The following is a 24202-nucleotide window of genomic DNA, read 5'->3' as shown; positions in this document are numbered from 1 at the left end:
GACAGACAGATGGACAGAGAGAGGCCCAGCCATGTTCCTGGTCTTTAGACCACGTGAGTCCTTGTCGAGGACAGACAGGTCAGGGAGAGTTTGCCCTGTCAGTATTTGGAGGAAAGAATCCAGAAAGACTTAAGTTCAAGTCCCCATGATACCACTTCCCAGCCATGTGACCTTGGCTTTGTCTCTCTGCAGGCACTATGTGTCTCTCTGCAGGCACTATGTGTCTCTCTGCAGGTACTCTGTGTCTCTCTGCAGGCACTATGTGTCTCTCTGCAGGCACTATGTGTAAAATGGCACCTGCATCACAGACCATTCATTTGCTCCCCCAACAGATGTTTCTAGAGAATCCACTGCGTTTCCATAACCCCTCAGAGGCAAGACAGGAGATATATTAGGGTTTCACTCCTCCAAGCGTGCACTGGAGATGGTGTCTCAACATGCTGGCCTTTGTCCCCTTTTACCAGAATTATTTATGCCCTTGCTTGTCTACCTTGGTTTCTGAGCTCTTGGAGGATATAGGCTATATCTGATTCATTATTGCCCTTCCCCTTATCTAATGCCTAGCACACTGAAGATCATGGCTGGATGGACGGACAGGTGAATGGATGGATGAGGATCCAACATCTCTGGTTGGACCTCCCTACAGTAAAGAGAAAGCAGAGTTCCATGTGTGTGTTTGGGGGAGTTGGTGACTGCTCATCCTGGTTTTCCAGGCGTGGACTAGAATCTCCACCATCACTTCAGCCACATATCCTTATAGGAGATAATGTACATACAGTACTTAGTACACTCCATAAATATTAGCATAAATATACTAATAGGAACTCAGAAATGTTAGCCATGAGCTCTCATTGTCTATAGAGAACTATTGAGCACTGTTGGGAGAATTAAATGAACTTTTGTGTGCCAGTTAGCATGGACCTAGTATATGTATAGTAAGCCTTCTATGGGGCAGTTATTATATTATTGTTATCACTGCACTGGGAGTTTGCTAAGAAGTGTTGGCAGCCTCACCCACACACCCAGGCCTCAAGTTTTGGCCACGTTCCCCTTAACAGGCTCTTTGACCCGAATATGAACTGTCTATCACCCCCAGCCCAGCTGATGGAATGCAGTAAAGCTAGCTTGGCAGGGAACTCTTTCTCTTAGGCACCACCCCTTGCCCCAGCCTCAGATAATTGGCCCGATACATCTTGGCATCTGAAATTTACATACGGTGCAGGGAGTGATGGATGGCTCTGGTAACTGGGCTGTCTCTCAGCTGCGGCTCAGTTATCCATCTCGGCAGGCTGCGGAGCCATCCATCTTGTCTCCTTGTTCGTGGCAGGCCGGCATGTGCCCTCCACCCCAGGTCATCCTGCACCCTCCTCTTGGAGCTGGGCTCTGAGGCCCTTCTGCAGGTGTCACTCCCACCATGACCCACAGCATCCCCTGAAACCCTGCTACTCAGTGTTTGCCTGAGATTCTGATGGACAAGCCCTGAATGGCTCTATGGACCGGAGATGCAGAATGAGACGTTTGGCGTGCACAGAGAGGGTCCCAGCTTGCTGCTGCCACAAAGGACTTCTCATGCTTATATCTGCTAACAGTCATTCGTTCACAAATGTTTATTGAGTGCCTACTGTGCACTTGGCACTGAGCTAGAACCCCTGGCTACAGCTGTGAATGAGACAGGCACAGTCCCCACCCTAAGGGATTGACATTTCATTGGAGAGTGTGAACACTGAAGATCCTAAACATTGTGCCCTTCACTTTACCTACTTGCAATCTGATTCTCAGGGGATCTTTATAATAAACCTATGGGCACAAATTGTTACCCCCATTTTACAGACACAGAAACTAAGTTTGAGTCATTTGTCCAAGGTCATGCTGCTAGTGAAGTGTCAAAGCCAGAATTTGGATGCAGGTCTGTGGGCTCTAAATTATATCATTGTTTCCCAGACAGACCAGGCTCTTTCAGAGCTTCTGACACATAGCATTCTTTCATTCATTCACTTGACCAACACACATTTCTGGAGTGCATGCTATGTATCGGCAACTGTTCTAGGCAGTGACTGTATAATAAGGAAGAAAGGACCAAAATCTGTCTTGTTCTTATGGAGTTTTCATTGTTACAAATAAAATAAGTAAGTGAAGTACACAGTGTGTTTGATAGTGATACATGTTAAGGAGAATAAAACCAAAGACGGGGCGCCTGGGTGGCTCAGTTGGTTAAGCGGCTGCCTTCGGCTCAGGTCATGATCCCAGAGTCCTGGGATCAAGCCCCGAGTCTGGCTCCTTGCTCAGTGAGGAGCCTGCTTCTCCCTCTCCCTCTGCTGCTCCCCCTGCTTGTGCTCTCTCTCTCTCTCCCTGTCAAATAAATAAATAAAATCTTAAGAAAAAAACAAAACAAGAAAAAACAAAAAACCAAAGACAGGAATAGGGACCAGTAGGGGTTATTGCAATAATCCCATTCCCTCTACCTGGGATGCTTAGCTTCTGACAAACACATTCTTCTGGACCCAGGTCAAATACTCCCATCTTGGTGACCCTTCCCCCCCCAGTCACAGGAAGTCACCTTGCTCTCTGTGTTCCCATTGTACTTTCTTCATACTTCTCATACTGTATTTAGTAGGTACACAGTGGTGGAATCGACCTGTCTTCTCCACTGCATTGTAAACTCTTCAGGACAGGGACTCTGTTGGCTGGTTTCTGTATATCTGTACCTGGCACAGAATTGTGGCTCAGTAATTAATTGGAGGGATGATTGGATGGGGGTGGATGGGTGGATGGTTGGATGGATGGATGGATGATTACATAGATGGATTATGGATGGATGAGTGGATAAATGGATGGGTGATTGGATGGATGTGGGATAAAGGGCTTCCATCCTAGGTAACACCTTACTGGGTACTGGGCAGCCCCTGCCCAAGTTGGGAACCACACAGTGATTACATTAGAAGAGGTAGGTAAAATTCTACCTCTCCCTTGCCCCATCAGTTTCCATAACCCCTCAGAGGCAAGACAGGAGATATATTAGGGTTTCACTCCTCCAAGCGTGCACTGGAGATGGTGTCTCAACATGCTGGCCTTTGTCCCCTTTTACCAGAATTATTTATGCCCTTGCTTGTCTACCTTGGTTTCTGAGCTCTTGGAGGATATAGGCTATATCTGATTCATTATTGCCCTTCCCCTTATCTAATGCCTAGCACACTGAAGATCATGGCTGGATGGACGGACAGGTGAATGGATGGATGAGGATCCAACATCTCTGGTTGGACCTCCCTACAGTAAAGAGAAAGCAGAGTTCCATGTGTGTGTTTGGGGGAGTTGGTGACTGCTCATCCTGGTTTTCCAGGCGTGGACTAGAATCTCCACCATCACTTCAGCCACATATCCTTATAGGAGATAATGTACATACAGTACTTAGTACACTCCATAAATATTAGCATAAATATACTAATAGGAACTCAGAAATGTTAGCTATGAGCTCTCATTGTCTATAGAGAACTTTTTTCTGTGTAAGATTTCATTTGAAGACAAAGTTCTAGGGCTTTAAAAAATAAAATCTAATAATGTTTTATCATATAGTTCCTGATAGGGCAAACAAATATCGGAAAAGATTAGCAGGAGCACAAAGGAGATGCCTGGACTTGGAAGGGAAGGTCTATGAAGCCTTCCTGGAAGAGGGGACATTAAGCTGAGACAAAAGGATAAGATCAGTCACAAAGAAAGAATGAAATCATCCGCGCTGAGGGAATGAAGTCTGTGGAGCCATGCAGTTGGAAGACCCTGGTGCATTTGGATTCCTGCAAGGAATTGTCTGGCTGGAAAGGAAAGGAGGAGAGGAGAAGATGGGAGGGGATGACAGGGACCCAGTGACACCTGAGGTCCTCACTTCCTTAAGCCCTGATCCCCAACAGTAACTGCATTCTTTTTAGAAGGTGTCTTCTCGGAGTTGGTTTTGGGGGGACATGTCTGAATCCCCCAAAAGTGGGGTTGTCTTTGGAGCTGAGAAGAGTGTGCGAATATGATGGGGGAACTGACATACATATACACAGCTCAGGTTGTGTCTTATGTGTTTCTCCTGTGAGAACATAGCATCCAGCCCAAAGTTTTGTACATAGTTGACACTTTAGGATCACATGTTAAATTTCAAAAGCAAGTGTTCTTGTAAGATTCCCCTTCCCTCCTGCTTGGGAGACACAGTTTAACTGAGAATGTTCAACCTGCCTCCCTGGAGATGACCAACAGTTTTCCTTCCCCACCTAAGACCCACCCTTCTCCCTGAGGAAATCCAACCTCTGGAACAGCTGTGTGACTTGAGCAGGTAGTCTAAGCTGTCTGTGTTTTCAGTTTCCTCATCTGTAAAATGGCAGAATCAGATTCAGTTAATTTTGAAGTGTGGGACATACACTGACTGCTGGACATGAGACGATTATAAGCAGTTAATAGACCTGGCTTTAGAAGGATTGACTCATGTTAGGAGGAATACTTATTCCTTCTCAGTACTCTTCCATTCCTTCTCCTTCGAACAAGAAGAAAGTCTGTCTGGTGCTACACTACCTTTAACATCTCTCTAGCATTTGGTAACCAACCTCCTTTTATAACAAAGACAAATAACAATGCTTTGTTTCCACTGTAGTTTATTTCAATGGCTGCCATCTGTTTATGACCTAGGATTCTCTAGTGATTAAAAAAAAAAAGTGTCCTTTCCAAATGTACTTATTTAGGTTAAAAAGAAGGGGGGAGGTTTATTACAAAGGTCAAGAATAGGCAAGCTTAATCTATGATGCTAGGGTCAGAATAATGGCTACCTTTAGGATGTACTCACAAGGAGGCACAAGGGAGCCTTCTAAGGTGCTAGGAACATGAACATTCTATATCTTGATCTAGGCAGTGGTTGCAAGGGTGTAAAAATTCAGTCTTAAAGTTGAACTTAAAGCTATACATGTCTCAATCAAAAAGAAATAGTCAATTTGAAGATAAATATTATATAGTGATTCATGTGGAATATCAATATGGCAAAACACATGCCACAGGGGTGTGTGTGGTTGAAGTTTGGACAATGATGGACTGGACAACCCCAAAGTTTCCTTCTGGTTCATACATTCTGGGACTCTGAGTGCTTTGGAGGTCTAAGTCTCAAGGTTTCCCAGCACACTGATGGCAGACCCTCTCAAAGCTAGGGGCACTCGCTGGGCAGTGGGCACTTACGGTGGGGAAGCAGCAGAGCTGTAGATCCCATCTTCCCCAGAAGAGCCTTCCATCCCACCCCAGCTTCTTCCTGCTGCTCCTGGTCCTGGGTGCAGCTCAGTCCCAGCTTCCTTTTTCTCTGTGCATTGGCCCGAGCCTCAGCTGCATCCATCATCTGCTTCAAGCTCATTAAAATTATTTCTTTTTAGTTGCAAATGGGCTGTTTATGATGATCATTATTTGAATGGTCTGCGCCGGGCTCCGGGCTGTCTGTCTGCTGCTGATGGCAGGTTAATCAGATGAGTCTCCTCCCGGCCTGGGCCTGGTCCAAAGTCTGGGGCTGTGTTAATCATGGCTCCCCTAGGGCTGGGGGCTGAGGGCCAGGGTGGGAGAGGATCCGAGTTCTGCTTGATCATCAAAGGAGGGCCCTGCTAGCTGTGTATGTGTGTAGTGGCTCAGACACTCATTTCTAAAACTCCGCTTCTAAAACTCAGCTTCAGAACAGTACTGGTTTATGTTTATGAGAGTTTTTTCCATTCCTTCAAAATAAAGATAGTGCTGGGACCTTTTTTATTTTAAGTGTTTTTATTTTTTTATTTTTTATTTTCTTAAGTAGGCCCCATGCCCAGCATGGAACCCAACGCTGGGCCTGAACTCACAACTCTAAGATCAAGGCCTGAGCTGAAATCAAGAGTCAGACGCCCAACTGACTGAGCCACCCAAGAACCCCAGTGTATTTATTTTAAAAGACTCTTGTTGATTCTGTTGTTTGGCCCTCTTGCTTTGTTAATGTTCAAATACCTATCTTTTAGGGTGAGAGGGAGTAGTTTTTAATGTTTTTCTTTGATGCAGTAAAACTTGGCCATACTCTGTTGGTCTTCCTCTTTCCTTCCTTTCTTTCTTTCTTTCTTTCTTTCTTTCTTTCTTTCTTTCTTTCTTTCTCTCTCTCTCTCTCTCTCTCTCTTTCTTTCTTTCTTTCTTTCTTCTTTCTTTTTCTTTCGATATTTTTATTGACCTGTGAAATCCAGAACTCTTAGAATCACTGATCTAATGATGAGACCTGAGATGTTTTCTGAGCTCTCAGTTTATCTAAATAACAATAATATAAGCCAACATTTATTGAACACTCGGTACTGTGCTTGATGGTTTATACAATTATAGCATTTAAAACAAGCTCCCTGAACATCCCCCAGCTAGTGGGAAAGTAGAGCAGCAGTCCTACGAAGAGCCGGGCATTACAATTTTGCCTTTACTATCCACCAAGGGGATAATCCACACCTGAATTATTAGAATTGACTGTAATTTATTTCTTAGTCCCTTCGTGAATCACCTAACAGACACATTAATGTGTTTGTTACATGAGATGAGGTATGTAAGGAGCTTAGCATGATGCCCGATACATCTAAGCACCCAAGGAATGGTAATTATTATTATTATTTACTATTATTGTTATTGATGATGTTGTTGTTAGTGAGCTGACCATAGATATGTGGCAAGAATTCAGGGTTGAAGGATGAGCATTAGAAGTAGGCAAAGTTGAGAAGAACATGGACATTGTTTGCTCTTCTATGGCTCAATGGGAAAGACACCATGAGCTGGGCTTACAGTAGGCTTGGGGCTGGGGGTCTGCTGACATTCCCTGGCCTGGTGTTGCTTCTGCTGTGTCTGCAGCAGACAGATTTATACCCACCAGCAGCCTGGGAGGTTCTGGTGAAGGGACCCAGTGTAGTCATACAGCATAATTGTCTGGTATAACACATCAAGTCTGGACTTATCCTGCTGTGAAATTTCCTCTCAGGGCCTGGGTTTGATGTTTTACCTGAGGAGTCCAAGTCCAATACCAGCCAGGTATATTGGTTGCTGTGGTGTGGGGAGGGGCAGTGTCCCAGAGATTAGAACATAATGTCAGATACATGATAATCCAAAACCAAGTGACGTCAACCCAAGTCCCAGTTCTGCTTGTTCTGCAGCAATGTAAAAATCACATCTTTGTCTCCAAGACAGATGAGAAAAACTAAGGAAATCTGTGAGCATTTTATCACAACTCACATTGACCATTGACATTCCAGTTCCTTCTCTCCTGCCAAGTGAGGTTCTGTCCAGCTGGCTACACCACCTGGTTGATTTTTGTCTACCTTTGATCAGTCCTTTTGCTGCAGACCTCTCCCTAGTTACTCAATACTTTGGTTGTGGTCGATTGTAGTTTCTTTATTGGAAACTATGATTATTTTTTAATGATGATAAATCAGAAGTCTCCCTTTTTTCTTCTGTCACTTTGGTGGACTGTCAAAAACTGTTTCTGTTTCTCCTCTCTAATGATACCTTCTTCTTCACCTGGCTTAAAATTCCATGGAGCATTTGTTCTGGAAATGCCTGCATCTTCAGGTTGGTTTATCTAGTGCTGTGCCATAGAATTGACGTCAGCACCTTGGAGAGCACCACATTTCTGATTCCCTTGCCCCTCTATTTTAATTGCTACTTTTATGCCTTGACCTTCTCTCTCCTAGTCCTGTGGTTCTCCAAAGAGGTTAGACATATCTCCAGAAATAGAAATTCCCTTGTCAATTTCATCCTAAGGCACCATAGGCAGAGACACTTATGCTGAGCTTGGGGTAGGCTCTCCAGCCTCTGATGGGTATGAGGTTTATGGTGCTATGGTGAACTGCTATAGAGCAGATTTACCGACTCAGACATGGTATAAGACAATTACCATGCATTTCGTCTCTTACAGGGAAAAGGATTTGCTGCGGGTTAATAGTACTTTTATTTCATTATCTAATGGTAAAAGTGTTTCATTGTGTGTGCAAGATGAATGCGTATTAGCGATGACAAATGGGGTCTTTCAACACGGTGCCGGGCCTCATCATACATATGTTAGATTAAAGAGTTCACCCTAGAAATACACTCTTGCATCTGCGTGTGTGTTTTTAATAAATCTGATTGCAGAAATTTATTGCATCACCGGATTTAGGAAATTATGGGGCTTGATTGCTGCAAATATAATCGGGTGATATATACAGAAATGCTCCTCGAGTTATGGTCCAGAAAAAAAGCCCATCTCGGGATGGTGCAAGAAAGCAGCAGACCACATAAACAGAGCATTTCTTGAATTATGCAAATGAAACCCATCACAACTCATGGTGAATTGTACTCCCCTTGTGAGACTGCCACCATTAAAGCGAAGAAAGCTGAGAGAGGGGTGATCAAATATACATGTACAACCAGCAGACCCTGTCTGTGATGTGTGTAAGCTGGAGGGGCCCCCCCTTCCATCCCTCACTCTCTTTTTTCCCCTCAATGGTACGTCCTGTAAAAACCTGGTCTGGCGCTTTCATTGCACATAAGCAAGCAAGGTACCTTCCAAACCATTTCTTCTGAATCCAGGAGTCTTCAGTGAAATATTTCTTATACTTGAAGTGAACCTTAAATGATTTACTACAGGATACACAAAAGGTCAGCTTGCTTCTTATTGGCACCTTCATTTTTCCAAAATCTACTGAAATTAAAAAGCCATCTATATCGTAAAAGGCGTATTTATGAACCCTTAAGTGTAAGTAAGTCATAGTTGGAACAGTTCCCACCTCTGATATATGAAAGCTGTCGACAGCACTTTCTTACACTATAATATGCCCATACAATATGCCGCACTTTACTATTTTGACACGGTTTGGAGATGTTTTCTACAGTTACTGACAAGCTTATGCCATCACTCTTTTGGAAATTTAAGAGGTGGGGCAGGGGGGTGGGGGAGAGATTAAAAAAAAAAAAACCAACTCCACCCAACTTTATGGGAGATTATTGATCTTCCGATGAGCAAAAAAAGCTGTCCTGGATTTTTTTCAGTTGCATCCCGTTTTGTAAATTATTCATTTGTGCCAGGAGTCAATATCCTGTCTTTTCTCAGCTTTGTGAGTTAAGAAAACTTGTTCAGAATGCTGTTTTGTACAATGATTAAAAAGGAAGAGGAGGGGGAAAAAATCTTTTTCTTTTCTCTCTCTCTCTCTCTCTCTCTCTTTTTTTTTTTTTTTTTTTTTATTGTTTCAGAAGGAGCTTAATTCCGTCGCTTCCGAGCTGTCTGCACGGCAGGAGGAGAGTGAACATTCTCATAAACATTTAATTGAACTCCGCCGGGAATTTAAGAAAAATGTACCTGAGGTACAGTATATTTGCTGTTATAGAATTAACTCAGTAGGAATGCAGATTTTTCTCTGTTCAAACTATATTTTGGAAACTGTAGACATAAGTGACTAACAAGAAAAGAAGCTAATTAGCCACAAAGAGAAATTAAAGCCCCCAACCTTTGGGTGTTTCTTGGTATAGTGGTTCTCAGCAGTGCTATCTAAAGTGAGGGCAGGACACTTCTCCATTGAAGTCATTGTTTCTGAGGGCTCCCTAAAACATCCATTTTCCCCCTATATTCATCTTTAGTCAAATGCTTGGCCTTGACAGCAAAGACAGTTTGTCTAGGGTTCTTGATTTTATTTTGCTTTTCCATTGGTGTCTGGGAGAGGACAGCTATAGGCTCCCCTACCCTCTGGGCCTTCCCTCAATCTCCTCTGCAACTGCCTCCCACTGCCATAAACAGGCTTCATTCTTCCCCTTCACCCTTGCCTTGCAGCTCCAGCCACCAGCTCTGTCTTTCCCAGCTGCCATGAGGGTGGTCCAGATAATGACCAGTCCCATCCTGCCACCCCCTCAAGCCCCCAGGGGAAGAGACTAGAATGGACATGTTTTTGTTCTTTACAGGGGTGAATGTGTTAATTCCTTTACTTTCTCTATCAGGCCCCCTGTTGCTGCTCAGATTTAAAAAAAAAAAAAAAGATGGAATAAATAGGAAAAAAAAAAAAGCCCTCTGATTCCATATAATGTTACCAAGGATGTGACACATCAGAGCCACTGGGAAACAGATTAAAAAAAAAAAACCTGACTGTCCCCAAAGCCAACTGTGGTTCTCTGTGGTCAGCAGAGGTTAACAGTTGACCTCTCTGTCCTAACCTACTCAGGTGGCCTGGATCTTGGAGGAGGGTGGGGCAGCATCTGGCATTCTGGAAGTATCAGACCTGGAGATGTTGATCCCACTCTGCCTGTTAGAATCACCCAGGGGTCCTGTTACCATCTTGCTGATGGAGAAGGAGGCCATGGAAAGACGGAGAAGAGTCAGGCCTACCCAGGAATTGGGCTACATGAGCAAAGAGGGGTTGAGTCTTCTAGCTGTGAAATCCTCCTCACAAGTGATAAGTGTCTTCGGTTCTTCAAGGCAAGAGAGGGAAGTGGACTATAGCTAGAACTTGCCCATGGAGCAAGTATGAAAGGAATCTTAGGTTTGAGAGCTGAGGGAGGGTATGCTTGGAGAAGGAGTGAAAATCTCAGATCCAAGTGTCTCCCATGTCGTGGCTTCAAAAAGGCCAAGTCAAGTCCTGGGCTTGACCCCTGGAGCTAAGAAGGCCTAGGTGATGCTGAGTGTCCTTTGCTTCCTTCTTAGAACAGAGAACAGCCTGATATTTAGACTGATTTTCTGCCCAGAAAGAGGGTACCAGAAGCTTTGCCTCTGACTCTCCATTCTGTAGGAAGCAGAGATGAAGCAGCCCTAGATCTTCCCAGCCCTACGTGCCTTCTCTTTGGTCAGCACAGACCCTCCATCTCATCCTCCTCTCCCAGGCCACATGGGAGCCCCCAGGTGATGAGGAAAATCCAGGCCAGGTTTTAAGCCTCCAAGTTCAGCTTACATAATTTTAATACTGCATAATTATGCAATTATGTAATTAGGAGGAATAAGTTTCCATTCCTATTATAGTCGCGCCTCTGAAAATTCTCATTTTTGGAACTAGTGTCTCCTGATTGGGAGAGTCATGCCAAGGCTTTATTTAAGAACATCATCTGGCTGGTGCCCAGCTCACCTCCCGCTGGTGCCTATGCTCAACTTCACCCCCAAAGGTGAAGCATACAGGACAGGGGGCTTCTAGAAATGGTCAGCATTGGTCCAAAGTCCTGCCAATCCCCCACCCTTGGCCCTCAGATTTGAATCCCCTTGAGTGTGGTATTGTGCAGCCAGCTTATTTGGGCTGTCTGTTGACCTGCATTCAAATTCCAGCTGAGCCACTCACTCATTGCCGGACTTGAGCAAGCCAGTCCCTCTCAGGACCTTGGTCTCCCCTTCTGGAAAATCAGGGGGCTGGAGAGATGATTTCTGAGGCCCCTTCCATCACTAACATTTCCTGAACTTGGACTTGAGGTTTAACCTGCTGATACGTTGTATTTGGTCTGTAAAGTCGTTCAGGTTTTACAGTAAGTTACCAACATCTAGCATCTCAGAAGATTTCACCCAAAACCCAAGATTTCCAGTATCTTTTGAGACTCTTTGGTGGATCTGGTCAGACAGGGGCTCCATGCCCACATGGCAGTCACCAGCTGGAGCCAAGCAGCTGCTACCTCCATTACAGGGGGCTCGGGTTTTCCAGATATTTGCCTCTCAGCCCGCCTCCCTCGTGTCCACTCCCCCTGCCCCAGCCTCTGCGGGCATTTGAGTTCACAACCTGGGACCTGGGTTTTCATGCATTTCCTTTTCCATGGCTCAGCCTATGCACCCATAGTTCCTTGTGATCAGATCCACTAGATTCACACGCACTCCCTATGTCCCTCCTGAAGATCCCAAACATACCATTAGTATATCACCAGCTCCAAGGAGCCCTGGAAGACACCAATCAGTGAGGAGGTGTACCCAGGACCCAGAAGAGGGATCATTTTCAGGGACAGAAGCACAACCTTATTTCATAATTAAGGGATTTATTCTTTACCTGAACATATGTATTCTTGTGCCCACGTCTTCCTTTCCTGCTTCTCTCTACTGTCCCCTCTCTCCCCACACTCTCGAGCCCCTCTCAGCTCCTCCTTCCACAGGGGTTTCTTATGGGACCTGACTGACAGCAGTCATGGAGTCACCAGTGGGTCTGAGAGAAAACTGAAGCATTTAGGTTTGGAATCTTGGTGACACTAGGTTCTAAAAGGCCTCCCTCTTGCATGCTAGGGAGAACTCACAGGAGCCAACCAGGGAAGCCCTTGGGGCTGAGAACTTCCAAGGTCACTTGTGAGGAAATTAGGGTCCAGAAATAAGAGGCTCCCTTCTGAAGACAGCCCACTACCATAAAGTTCATCAAACATTTACAGAGCCCCTCCTCTGAGCTGGGCACCAAAGGGGTGCCAGAAACTGCACATTCTGGAGAGGAAGGAGAGACAAGTATAGAAGTGATGTTGCTAAAATGCAGAATGGGGTGTTTGCCAGAGAAGGGCAGTTGCGTGGGAAAGCAGACAGAGATGGCCACCTGAAGGAGACAGCCCTGAGCAAATGCTTAAAGGACAGAAGGTTTTTATGAAGGGACTTTGATGACATTTTGCTGGGTGTGGAGAGTCGAGCCCACTTCTTCAGCAAGAGTCAGTCGCCTGATGCACCACGAGTCCCATGAGCCCTTTGCATAAAAAACATTCCATGATCAGATCTATTTGGGAAACGTTCCTTCCTTCCTCCCTCTTCCAGAAATTCCCAATGTGCATTATACTAAAAGTCCCACAGGGAAGAAACTTGATGTTGGACTTTATTTCCTAGGCTGATTTGGCTTGGCACCCTATGTGTGTGTACATGTGCGTGTGTCTGTGTGTAGGTGTATATATGAGAAACCCCAGTGAAATCCCATGGAGTGCATGTCCCACGGGACACTTTTGGGAAATGCTGGCCTGGGGGACAACAGTGCATTGCAAGCAGGGGCCACGGGGGTATCCCACCTGGCACTGTGGTGAACTCTTCGCTGATCTCTTTTTCAGGAAATCAGAGAGATGGTGGCTCCTGTATTAAAAAGTTTCCAAGCTGAGGTAAGACCCAAGGCCTATGGCATGTCACAAAAACATTCCCTGCTTCCCTCTCCTATCCCACCTGAAGTTGCCAGAGGAAGCCGGCAGCCTCTGGAAGCTTGGGAGAACACATGCCCGTCCCCATTACAAACTCCACCCCATTCTTTCCAGATCAGCCAGTGGTGACATGATGAGAATGGGTTCTCTCTCTCCCTCTCCCTTGACTTTGTCCAGCCTTACATCAGCTCTGCTATATACAATATCTGTGACCTTGAACAAACCGCCTCACCTTCCAAGCTTGGTTTCCCATTTTTAAAATGAAGAGGTTTGAACTCAGTGACCTTTGCTGTGCATTCTGTTCAGCTTTGATTCTCTAAGGCAGTCTTGCAGATTAAGTCCAAACAGTTACCGGCCCACCCTGAAATCCTCTCTACTGACCCACCATCTGAGTATAAAACTAACACTGTTGACATTCTCTCCTGAAAACCCATCGGGCCCTATTTCCTTCGGCAGCAGCTGAGCTGTCTTTAGCCAGTTGTTTCTCTTGCCTTCCTGGAGCCCTGTCATGGGGCTGAACCTCCCCCATTTCTCCTCTTGGCTTGACTCTGTGACCAGGATTCTGAGAATGTCCACTTGTCCTGCTGGCAAGGGAGGCAGGCGAGGAAGAGAATGGAGTTACACTGAGGCAGGATAGCAGAAGGGGAAGCCATTTGTCAATGTTCCATCTTCAGGGGGCCTCTTCTCAGTCTCCCCTGGATTCAGGCAGGACCTTGGAAGGATTGGCCCTTCTCCGAGCTCTCTGGTGGAGACGCATTTTAAGTCTGTCATCCCCCAAGCGCCACATTACTTTAAATCTGTCTCTTTGGAACCGCGTAAGCGCATAAGGCAATATTAAAGTAAACAATAACTGGATTTACACAAATGTCGCTGATTTCCATATTTTTCATCCCTTCATTTTATTATTGAGTTGACTGATATGCTTATTTATTTATAGGGCCATCCGGTATTGATTGATTTGGTTGTGAGGTGCCTGAGCTGAAAGGGGACGGTGCCGGGTGGGGTGGGGGTGGGGGGAACAAACCAGAAAGACCAATGATGTTGGGAATTTGTTGTCATGGCTTTGTGTTTTTAAAAAAGAGGTTCCCATCTGCAAGGCCCTGGTCCCATGAGGGGTTCTCAGTACACAAGCCCTCTCAGGCAGCTGATCCCTCTGCCCAGCCCACAGACAGGCACTGAGCGTCACTTTTTCAGCTGTTCCCTTGCTTGGGCTGGTATGGACAGAGCTTCTCTAAGCCACTTAGAGCCTCGGTTTCCCTATCTGTTCATGGGAATAAAGACACACTCAATCTTTTTATGTTGCTTTAAGGACTGAGAAGTAATGCAGGGAAGCAGTATAATGTAATGCCTGGCACACAGAGAGCTGCCGGGCGATAAAGAGCAGACTCCGGAGCCAACCTGGGTTTGAACCCTGCCTCTGCCAGTTCCTCACTGTTTGACCTTGGGCAAGTTCCTTAACCTCTCTGTGCCTTTGTCTCCTTGTCTATAAAAGCGGGTAATAATTATACCTCCTTCATAGGGTCATGACTGAGGAAGAACAAAGTTAATACCCATGGAGTTCTTAGAACATTGCTTTATATTAGTAGTCCTGGTTATTTTATTATTCCTGTTATCAGTCACCTCCAGGGCCTGTGCTATGCTTGGGCTGGAATCTACCTCTTTCCTAAGTAGATATTCAAAACTTTTCTCCAAAAGAAGGGGGCTTTCTATCCCTGAAGGAAACAGGTGTGACTTACATCATCTTTTCAATAGGAGAAAGAGTTCAACATTACGTTTGGGTGATGATCCAAAGAATACCCCAGTGCAGCATGGCAGAAAGCATGTGCAAATCAGACTGAGACAGGCCCGGCCTGAATTTCAGCCCTGCTGTTTACCTAGCTGTGTGGCTGGGGAGAGGTTCCTTAACCTTTCTGAGCTGCAGCTTTCCTCCTGGCAAATGAAGTTAACAGTAAGAATTCAAAGAACTAAAGGTGGAGGCAGTTGACCCAGTGTCTGGCCCACAGTTGGTACTCAGTAACTCACTGAGGGAGAGAAAGTTTTAGTGGGTCCAAAAGGGAAGACAAAGCTGAATTCTCATTTCCAAATTTTTGTGGCATGTTGAATTCACACTGTTTTAATAGCTGAGGATCTCCGAAGAACTTCGTTAATTTTCTTAAGAGGGCCTTCCATCGTCCCTTTAATGTACCAAAAAGACTAGATTTGTTTGGAGTTTTATTCCTGAAACCCCTGCTTTCCTCATGATCTATTGACTAATCCATCGTGGCCGCCATGTCCCTCCCTGCGCCTCCAGGGAGAAACGCTGCCAAAGAAAGGTGTTAATAAAAAGCATCTTCTTCGTCCAGAACAAACTGCTCATGCACAAGCCGTTTATAATCCAAATTTGATTTTCATTTTAATTTTTTTAATGAGGGTTCATTCTTTATGCCACTCCCTCTCGTGATCCACCAGGCTCCAGGCTCAGAGCTGAGGATTCCCAAGTGGGCATTAATCACCTCCCAGGAATATTCCCTGAGGCAAACACTGTCTCAAGTCACATAAAGTAGCCCATAAAACGCCAGGGCTGAATATCGTACCCATCATTCCTTCTTCCGCAGTGTGGGCCTCTTGTTGAAATATAACATGTTCAAGTTCATTCCTTAATTTCACTCCACCAGCCCTGGTATATAAAGAATCTGGGTATCCTTTTTATCTTTTCATTCTGTATATATGTGGGCCTTTTTTTCTTTTTTGCGCACGTGTGTGTGTGTGTGTGTGTGTGCACGCGCATGCTAGTGGGAGGGGTGCGGAGAGGAAGTGAATTTACCCTGCTGTGAATCAAGGAAGGTTTTTCTCTCCGCCTTGATTGCTTAAAGGACAGTCTTGATTCCCCCTGCTCAGGGAAACAAAGACAGCCAGAGAAGGTGGCTTAATGGAGACAGCTTGAAATGGCCAAAGTTTGAATATCCTTGCGCGCAGAGAAAAGAGCAAGACGAAAGCCCCGCTAATTACAAAAGTTGCTTTATGAAAGATAATTCAAAGCAATAATTTAGCAAACATAATCAAGTCGCACAGATGGGGTTGTTGATGGATGGATTGCAACATGCAATTAGCAGCTCTCGCAGTTACATATCATTAACCCTCCGAGCACAAAAATTATTTTCTCATTATTAGTTGAAAAGGTAAAATTAAGCTGACTAGACAGTAAAGGAACAAACTACAATTAATTACCTTCATTTATTACAGTCATTATTTTAAACTTATTTTTACTTGGAGAGAGAGATGAAAACATCTAAATTAAAAGTTTTGTTATGCTAAACCAGAGGTGAAACTTTTCTAAGGAGTGTGTGTACTGGCCCAGCCACGAAGACGGCAGGCCCACTGCAAGATATTTTTCTCTCTGCTTCCCTCTTCTTCCACCAGGAAGGGGATGTGGCCTGCATGATAGAAAACCCCTTGACTGAGTCAGAACAGACACCTGAACCTGGGCCTGATGGAAACACTGCAGTTTGGGAACCAAGGGGGCTGATGCCTCCTCTGACCACGCAGGGTCTAACACCCAGAGTCTGAGTCCCACCCAAACACTGACAAGCTTATGTGACTTTGGCAGGTGACTTCATGTCTCTGCTGTTTCCTCGTGACGGCTCAGAGGATTGCATGAGCTTCGGTGAGATCCTCTGTCAAGTGACTGCTGAGTCGTTTATTCTCATCGTGGTGGGTGTGTTTGGTGGCATGGGGCAAAGATATTCTCTCTCTGTCCTCTCAGGGTCCAAGGGAGTCTGGGCAGCATGACCACCCTCTAGGAGCTTAGAGATGAGACCCAGGTGCCACTTATAAGAGACATATTCATCATCTGTTGAATCCCTGCAGTCATTTATTCACTCAACAAAACTTTACGGAAGCCCTACTGCATACTAGGTGGTGTTCTAGATGCTGGACACAGTGAAGGTCACGACCGGGCAGTCAAATAGATGCCTCTTGATGTGGGGGTGGGCAGGTATCTGTGTCAGCCCCAGAAGGGCCGCCTTTCTACTGGGGGCCTCACAGGTCCACTTAACAAATACTTGTGGAGCACCTACTATGTGCCAGGCTCCAAGTGAAAGCTGTGGAAGGTCCAGAGATGGTGAGAAATCATCGCTGCCCTTAAGGAATGTCACTAGAGGTTCAGTCCCTGTGATCAAAATAATGTCCCGTCATGTCAAGAGCTCATGGGAGGCCTCTTGATTTCCTCCCAGAGCTTCTTCTTTGCCGAGCTTCACACAATACCTCCCATCCCCTGCATAACTGCATTGTGTCTGGCATTCCCCCATCAAGAAATGGAATTTGTGTTTCCATTCTTTGAATCTGGGCCTGTGTCCACTTCAACCAATAGAATGTGGTAGAAGTGACCCTCTGTCAGTACTAGGTGGAGGCCTTCAGTGGACTGGCAGTTCTGCCTCCTGCCTCTTCCAGCCCAACCTGTATGGACAGGCCTTGGGAGATGAGACTCCACACGGAGGAGACGGGTTGGGAGCACCAAGGCCCCAGCACGAGTCCAGGAGCCATGTTGCCCATCCAGCCCAGTCGAGCCATCAGGCGACTGCAGCTGTAGCTGCCACCTGGCTGTGACCACCTGAGAGAGGACAAGAGAACTACCTAGCTGAGCCCCATCAACCCACAAAAGCATGAGAGATAATAAGTAATCACTTTGGGCCACTCCGTTTTGGGGTGGCTGGTTACACAGCAATAGATCACCAGAATAGCCAGGATTTGCAGAGTGCCAGTTCTTTCCCCTCTTTCCCCTGATTCTCAGCTCTCTTCTGCCTCTCCCCTCCTCTCTTCCACTTTTTCCTCCATTTTCTTCTCCACCCCCGGCTCCCCTCCCTCAGCCTTTTAGCAGATTTCAGCCTTCTCGAAACATTTCCCCCCAGCACCAAGTTCTTAGGTGTCCATTTCTGGAGAGTGCAGCCTCCCCCGCCCCTGCCCCAATGCCAGAGGGAGAGTGCCGGGTGCTCCTGGAAGAAAGTGCCTGGTGTTGCCCTGCAGATGCCCGAGCATCTGGGGAGGTGGGGAGTGTCAACAGCTTGGAAGATTTTGTCTCTTCTCCTTTGTGTTTCTTCTGATGGGATTGAGGCACAACTCTGAGACAAACCCCAATGGCTCAAGGGAGTCTAGAGCAGACCCAGTGGAAGGTCTGTTTATGGAGGAACAGAGAGGTAGTGTTGAAATAGAGATTTGCAAGAAAGAAAAAGATGGAGTCTCCCTGCCTCCCCTATGGGTCTTCTAGGTGGCAAAGCAGAGCACGTGCCCTCCAACTTGACAGCTCCGCCTCAGTGGATATTTGTTGGGTGAGTTGATGATTCAGTCAATCAACTGACAAATAGATATATCTATCTCTAATCCAGTCAGATATCCTCTATTGTGCCATCTGTAAAGTGGGATGGAGACACTTGTCCCCCCTGATTTACATGGGTTTAGGGGTGCCACAATGGTCAGAGATGTAAGATATTATGACCTGCCATAGTTTGAAGCCTTCCAGAACCTTCCCTGCAGGCCTCACCCAGCCAAAGGTGCCCAGCACTGTCTACCCTGAGTCCAGTCCCTCTCACTTTCAGATGGGCAGACAGCTGGAAATTCCTTCTTTTGCCCACATCTGCCTGCCAGGATCTTGTGGTTGATCAGACCCGGTCCATGATGCCCACAGTGCTGCCTCCTGATCTGGGTGACACTAAAACCTCATTGCCCACTATCATCAGTTAGTAAGCAGCCAACCTTGGCACTAAAGGTGGGCCTTTCCTTTGTTAGAGAAGTCTCCCAAAGTGACTTTTCTTTCACGTCTGCTATATGCTGCACACTTTCTAATGGTTATGTCATGTGTTTTCCATAATATCTCTATTAGGGAGAGGTTCTGTGATTACCCTCTTTCACATGTGAGGAAACCAGGGCTCACAGAGGAGGTGGCCAGCACCCATCCAGTGCCCAGGTCTGTACCTGCGGCGGGAGGGAAGTGAAGGTGCATGGACTCAGACCCAGGAGGGTGGTGCAGGATGATGAAAGTCCTTAGGGCAGAAACCCCAAGCCAGTGGGCCCCGCCGCTCTCTGGCCCCTGCCTACGTCTCCCCTCAGCCAGCAGACTACCTAACTTGGTCCTGCCTCAGAGTCCTGCAGAAAATTTGCTGTTCTCTTTACCTGATTCACTCCTTTCAAGTGTCAGATCCTCAGGGAGTAAAGAAGCCCTCCCTAACCAACTTCCCCACACCCGCCACCTTTCACAGCACAGCCCTTACACTTACCCAGCATGACACTTAGCATAAGTCATCTTTACAGGCGCCGGATCATTCAGGCCTTGGGGCTACTTCCAGGGCTTTGGCTGTGACTCAGAATTAGGTGGGAGCCATAGGAGACTTTAGAGCAGACTAGGTCAGATTCAGGTTTCAATAGGATCCCTCCAACGACTAATCAGATGGCAGGGGGTAGGGTGCGCTTGGCCTTTCAGAGATGACTGAGAGGAGGAGACTGTCCCCTTGTACCCTCTACCTGAGCCCCTGCTCACCACCTCCAACCAGTGCCCAAAGCCTGAAGTCATCATTGACTTCTACACCATCTGTTCCAGCCCCAAACACTGAGTATCCCTTTTTCCCTCCCAGGCAGTCATGGGCAGGGAAGGAGGTCCTAACCCAGGAACAAGATTCCGAGGAGGTCAATCCGTGTTCCTGCAGCTGAGCTGCCTGAGAAAGGCATGGAGGGGTTCTTCACAGCTCAAATCACCTGAGACAGACATGTCTCTGCCTGCCCGGGCCACAATCCCCTAGTCAGCCCTGCATGGCATGTTGTAATTTGGTCCCTGTGCTCCCCTCCTGTTCTGCATGTACCTGCAGGACTCCTGCCCTTTCCTTTGAGCTGAAATTTTATTTCCGGGCCTTTTTTTTTTTTTTTTGGTCTTTTTACATTATTTGCTCTTCCAGCTATCTTTGATGTCATAATTCCCTTGCTCCCCAAACTACCCTTTCTCAGAGACTCCTAGCACAGGCATGACCATCCTTTGTAAATGAGGCTTGTTACGGCCACAAATGACATTAGATGCATGTAGTCCTGACCAGCCAGCAAGACAGGGAGAAATGGCCTCGCTGACCAGCTGAACCCACTGGGAAAGACAAGCACTGGGGGCACGCATGGGCTCTGGAGCCAGGTTGGCACTGACTTGCATCCTAGCTCTCTTCTTCCTGGCTGTGTGACCCTGGGCAAGTCACTTAACCTCTCTGGGCCTCAGTTTTCTTGTTTTTAAATGGAGGTAATAATAGTACCCACCTCAGAGGATTGATGTGCGGGTTAATTGAGTTGATACTTAAAAGCCCCAGGAAAAAAGCCCAGCACATAGTGTGTGCGCTCCTTGAACATAAATCGGCATTCCAAATGGATGAGCTGAGACTTGTGTCATCATGTTTATTCTTCCCGCAAGCCCCATGAGTAGGTTTCTGGTCTTACCCATTTCTCAGGTGAGGTCACTGAGGCTCAGCAGCCAGCAAAGTTTATTGAGACTTTAGCAAAGTCTCTCACGCATCACTACCTCTCAGCAACATGGTGAGAGAGGTGCTGCTGGTATCGTCCTCTTTTACAGGTGAGAAATTGGGACTCGGACAGATTGGCTGCTTGCCTAAGCTCACACAGCTCTTCACCAACAGGGCAGAGCATGGAAGATTCAAACCTCAGTTTGAAGGGCTGAGCAGAGGCCTGGGAGTGCAGGAAGCACTGAGGATATAGATTCTAGATTGAGGGCTAAAATTGGACACTTGCAGGTGGTTAGGGCTGGGGAGGACCTCATCACTCAGCCAGACGCATACCTTTCAGATGTGACTTTGCTGAGCTTTTTCAGATAGACTCCACCAGGGAAGCCTGACCCATAACGGGAGCTGGGATTCAAACCCAGGTCTGCACACCCAGCCCAGAACTTGGCATATAATAATTGCTCAGTAAACAGGGTATAACTTGCAAGATGCAATGAAGACTTCTGTCCCTCCCACTGCCCCCGGCTTGCACACATGCACACACACTCCCTACCCTCTCCTCTTTGATGACTTAATAACCTTGATGGTGCAAGTCTCCTTGGCTCCCATAACGGGTCTTGTCCCTTTGGCTTTACCCTGCCCAGCTTGAGGTAAAACTTAAAATGAGCTGAACATCTTTCCAAATTTAATATTAAGAACCCACCAAAGCGTCATTGAACCTGTCACGCTGCATTACAACCAAATTAAGAACCAGCAGCAATCCTCTTTCATTTGGTATCATATGCCTTATAAAGTAAATTATTAATGCTTTTTTCCCCCCAGTTAAGCAGTTATTTGCAGTTGTTCCGGGTATTTCTCATTAGAAATAACATCATCTAAAGAACGATATTGATTGATTTTTTTTAATCTTGGAATCATGGACGTGAACCACATATTTATATGACATTCCCTTTAACTAGAATTCTCATGCTTTATTTTTATATTATTGATCTTTTTGACACGAATTGCTTTTTGGCCTTGTGCAAACGTTGTAAGCTTTCCGCCTACAGAGGAATGGGTCGGCGTCTGGGCCAGGCTGGGAAGAGTGATCACTCCAGCGGCATGGCGGTAACATTCCCGCACATTTAACAACAATTAGTCTATGCTGACGCCATGGTAGGCTTTCGTGTATGAAAATTTACAAGGCTTTTAATGGACTGCATTATGGAAGGCCATGAGGGGCCAGTCGGTGGGGAGATGAGGCCGCCGGGCATGCATCCATCTTGTGGCACTGTCAGCCAAGTGTCTCTTAGCACTCGTGTCTGCCGGGGGGGTGGCAGGGAGCAAAGCAGAAGCTTCTGCAACAGCTAGCCCACCACGCCAGCATGGGACATGTGGCCATTCCCACAGTCACTCATGCGACCATCCAGTAGATGTTTGTTGAGCACCTACTATGTGCCAAGCGCCTACTATGTGCCTGAGCATGAGGTGGTGAGCATAAGTATTCACTCATGTTCAAAAAATAGTTGAGCACCTGCTGTGTGCCAGGAACTGTGCCAAGGGCTGATAGTGAGGTGAACACAAATTACTCATCAGGCGCCCTTGGTGGAGTAGAAATGACATAAGCCAAGAGTTGCACAGACCTGAGTTCAAATCCCATCTCTGTCCTTTGACAGGGTTTTCGGCAAACCTCAGTTTCCCTGGCTATAAAATAGGGATGGTAATAAATATAAACATAAAATAGGGATCCTCCCAGGGATCCATGCAGATAAAATGCTTGATGTGGTGTAAACCTCCCAGAGGCGGGACCATAGAATCATGATTATTTAGTGTCGTTGCTCTCCAGCCAGCTCCCCTGAAACATATGCACACCCTTGCTTCCCTTTTCAGTTCCACTGAGAACTTCACTCTACAGCAGACATTTATTTGGCACCTGCTGTTTACCAGGGTCAGTGCCAGGCTCTAGGTATATGGCAGTGAGCACCTCAGATTCTATTCCTGTCTTCATGGCACTCACAGCCTAGTAGGAGAGACAGATGGACGCACACCCCTTGGTGCCACTGATAATCATGGCTATGATTGAGTTTCACGTGGCCAGGATGTGGGATGGGCAAGATTAAAACAGCCCACTCATTCCCTCGTTCCAAAACTATTTCTTGAGCCTCTACTGTGTGCAGACCCTGTTCAGGGCGCTAGGGACACAGCAGGGAACAAGAGAGACAGGGCCTTTGGCCCTGGGGAGCTCAGAGTACATTGGGGGACGTGGCACATTGGTATCTTGCACATAAATTATTTGAAAGGCAATATGTGCAGTGGTTAGGGACAGCCTGGGTTCAAATCCTTGCTGTGCTACTTGCTAATTGTGTGACCTGGGGCAAGGTATTTTTCTCTCTGTGTTCCTTGATTTCTTCATCTGTAAATGGGACTCATACGTACTTTATAAGGTAAGCGTGAGGATCAAATGAGGTTATAGCCAGAAAGGCTTAAAGCAATGACTGGTGCAAAGAAAGCTGAGAGCCCTGTTGGAGGCTAAGCACTGACCGTGGCTATGGCAATGTTCTGATTCTGAAATCCTCCAGCAGTATATTGACTAATGACGGACGAGCTGAATGCTGCCAAGGCAAAACGCAGTTGCACCCAGAATGGCCCCACTCCTGCCTTCCTTTTGATCTAGCTGAGAGGCAGAGGGCCGGACTGCATGACCCCCTAGGGTTGTTGCCAGGGTGGGGCCCCTGAAGTGTCATCCCCAAGTTTAGGTACTGGAAAAGGAACCTTCCTGGATGTGGGTATCCTCCATGAGGGGAGCCCTGCAAGAGGCCCTCAAGCATCCAGTATCACAGTCTACCCCTCCCTGTGCCCTGAGCGTCAGGACTGAGGCCCAGAGAGGTTAAGAAACCCATCTAGGGTCACACAGCGAGGGAAAGGAAAGGCCTAGATGCAGGTTCAAGTCCATTTAATCCCCATACTCAGAGTGGCCTCAGTCAGGCAGCTAATGAAGGCAAAGGCACTGGATTTGGGGTCTCAAAAAACCAAGTCCAAGTCCCACCACTGCTCCTTGGCTGTGTGCCTTGGGTAGGTCACTTCACCAACCTCAGTCTCCTGCTCTGTAGAATGGGTTCTTGTAACTCCCACTGTGTTTATCGGTTTATCGGTGGGAGGGAGAGACAGGCAGATTGCCACGTGGTCACCAAGCAGAAAGGAAATCTTTCCCTCTCACTGACAGCAGCATCTTTCATTTAAGGCTTTGCCACTCAAAGTGTGGTCCATGGGCCAGCAGCATCTGCATCACCTGGGAGTTCAGTAGAAAGGCAGTCTCAGCCTCCCACCCTCCCCCAGACCTCCTGAATCAGAATCTACAGTTGAACAAAGTCCTCTGGTGTGATTCATAATCATGTTGAAGTTTGAGATGCTCAGCCTTAGACCAGCCCACTGGCTTTCAACCCTGGCTGCCCAGAGGAATCTCCTGAGGACTTTAAAAAAAAAAAAAACACTGAGATCTGGGTCTCACCCCAGAGTGGCTGGCATTCTTGGTCTGGTATGAGGCTTGGGCATCAGGATTTTAAAAGCTTCTGCTGGTGATTCTAATGTTTGAGGAGCTCTGCCCTAGAAGCCACCATCTAGTGGAGGAGACAGACACAGGGAAATAACCAGCGATGTGCTGGTCAATACTGAACAACATGGGGGGGGGG

The 24202-nt window shown here is 46.6% G+C and overlaps 1 protein-coding gene across 1 annotated transcript in view; it reads left to right on the top strand.

Annotated features, from left to right (window-relative positions):
• Nucleotides 1–24202, top strand: part of CUX2 (cut like homeobox 2) — a 200838-nt gene that overhangs the window by 91997 nt on the left and 84639 nt on the right. Inside the window, exons 2-3 of the mRNA XM_044921106.1 lie at nt 9220–9330; nt 12991–13038. Coding sequence (XP_044777041.1) covers nt 13003–13038 — 36 coding nt within the window. The 5' untranslated portion in view covers nt 9220–9330; nt 12991–13002. The remainder of the gene's footprint in view (nt 1–9219; nt 9331–12990; nt 13039–24202) is intronic.

Source organism: Neomonachus schauinslandi, chromosome 14 (genome assembly GCF_002201575.2).
Source record: "Neomonachus schauinslandi chromosome 14, ASM220157v2, whole genome shotgun sequence".
Taxonomy (NCBI): domain Eukaryota; kingdom Metazoa; phylum Chordata; class Mammalia; order Carnivora; family Phocidae; genus Neomonachus; species Neomonachus schauinslandi.
Note: the sequence above shows the minus strand (reverse complement) of the source record. Positions and strands in the feature narration are given on the sequence as shown.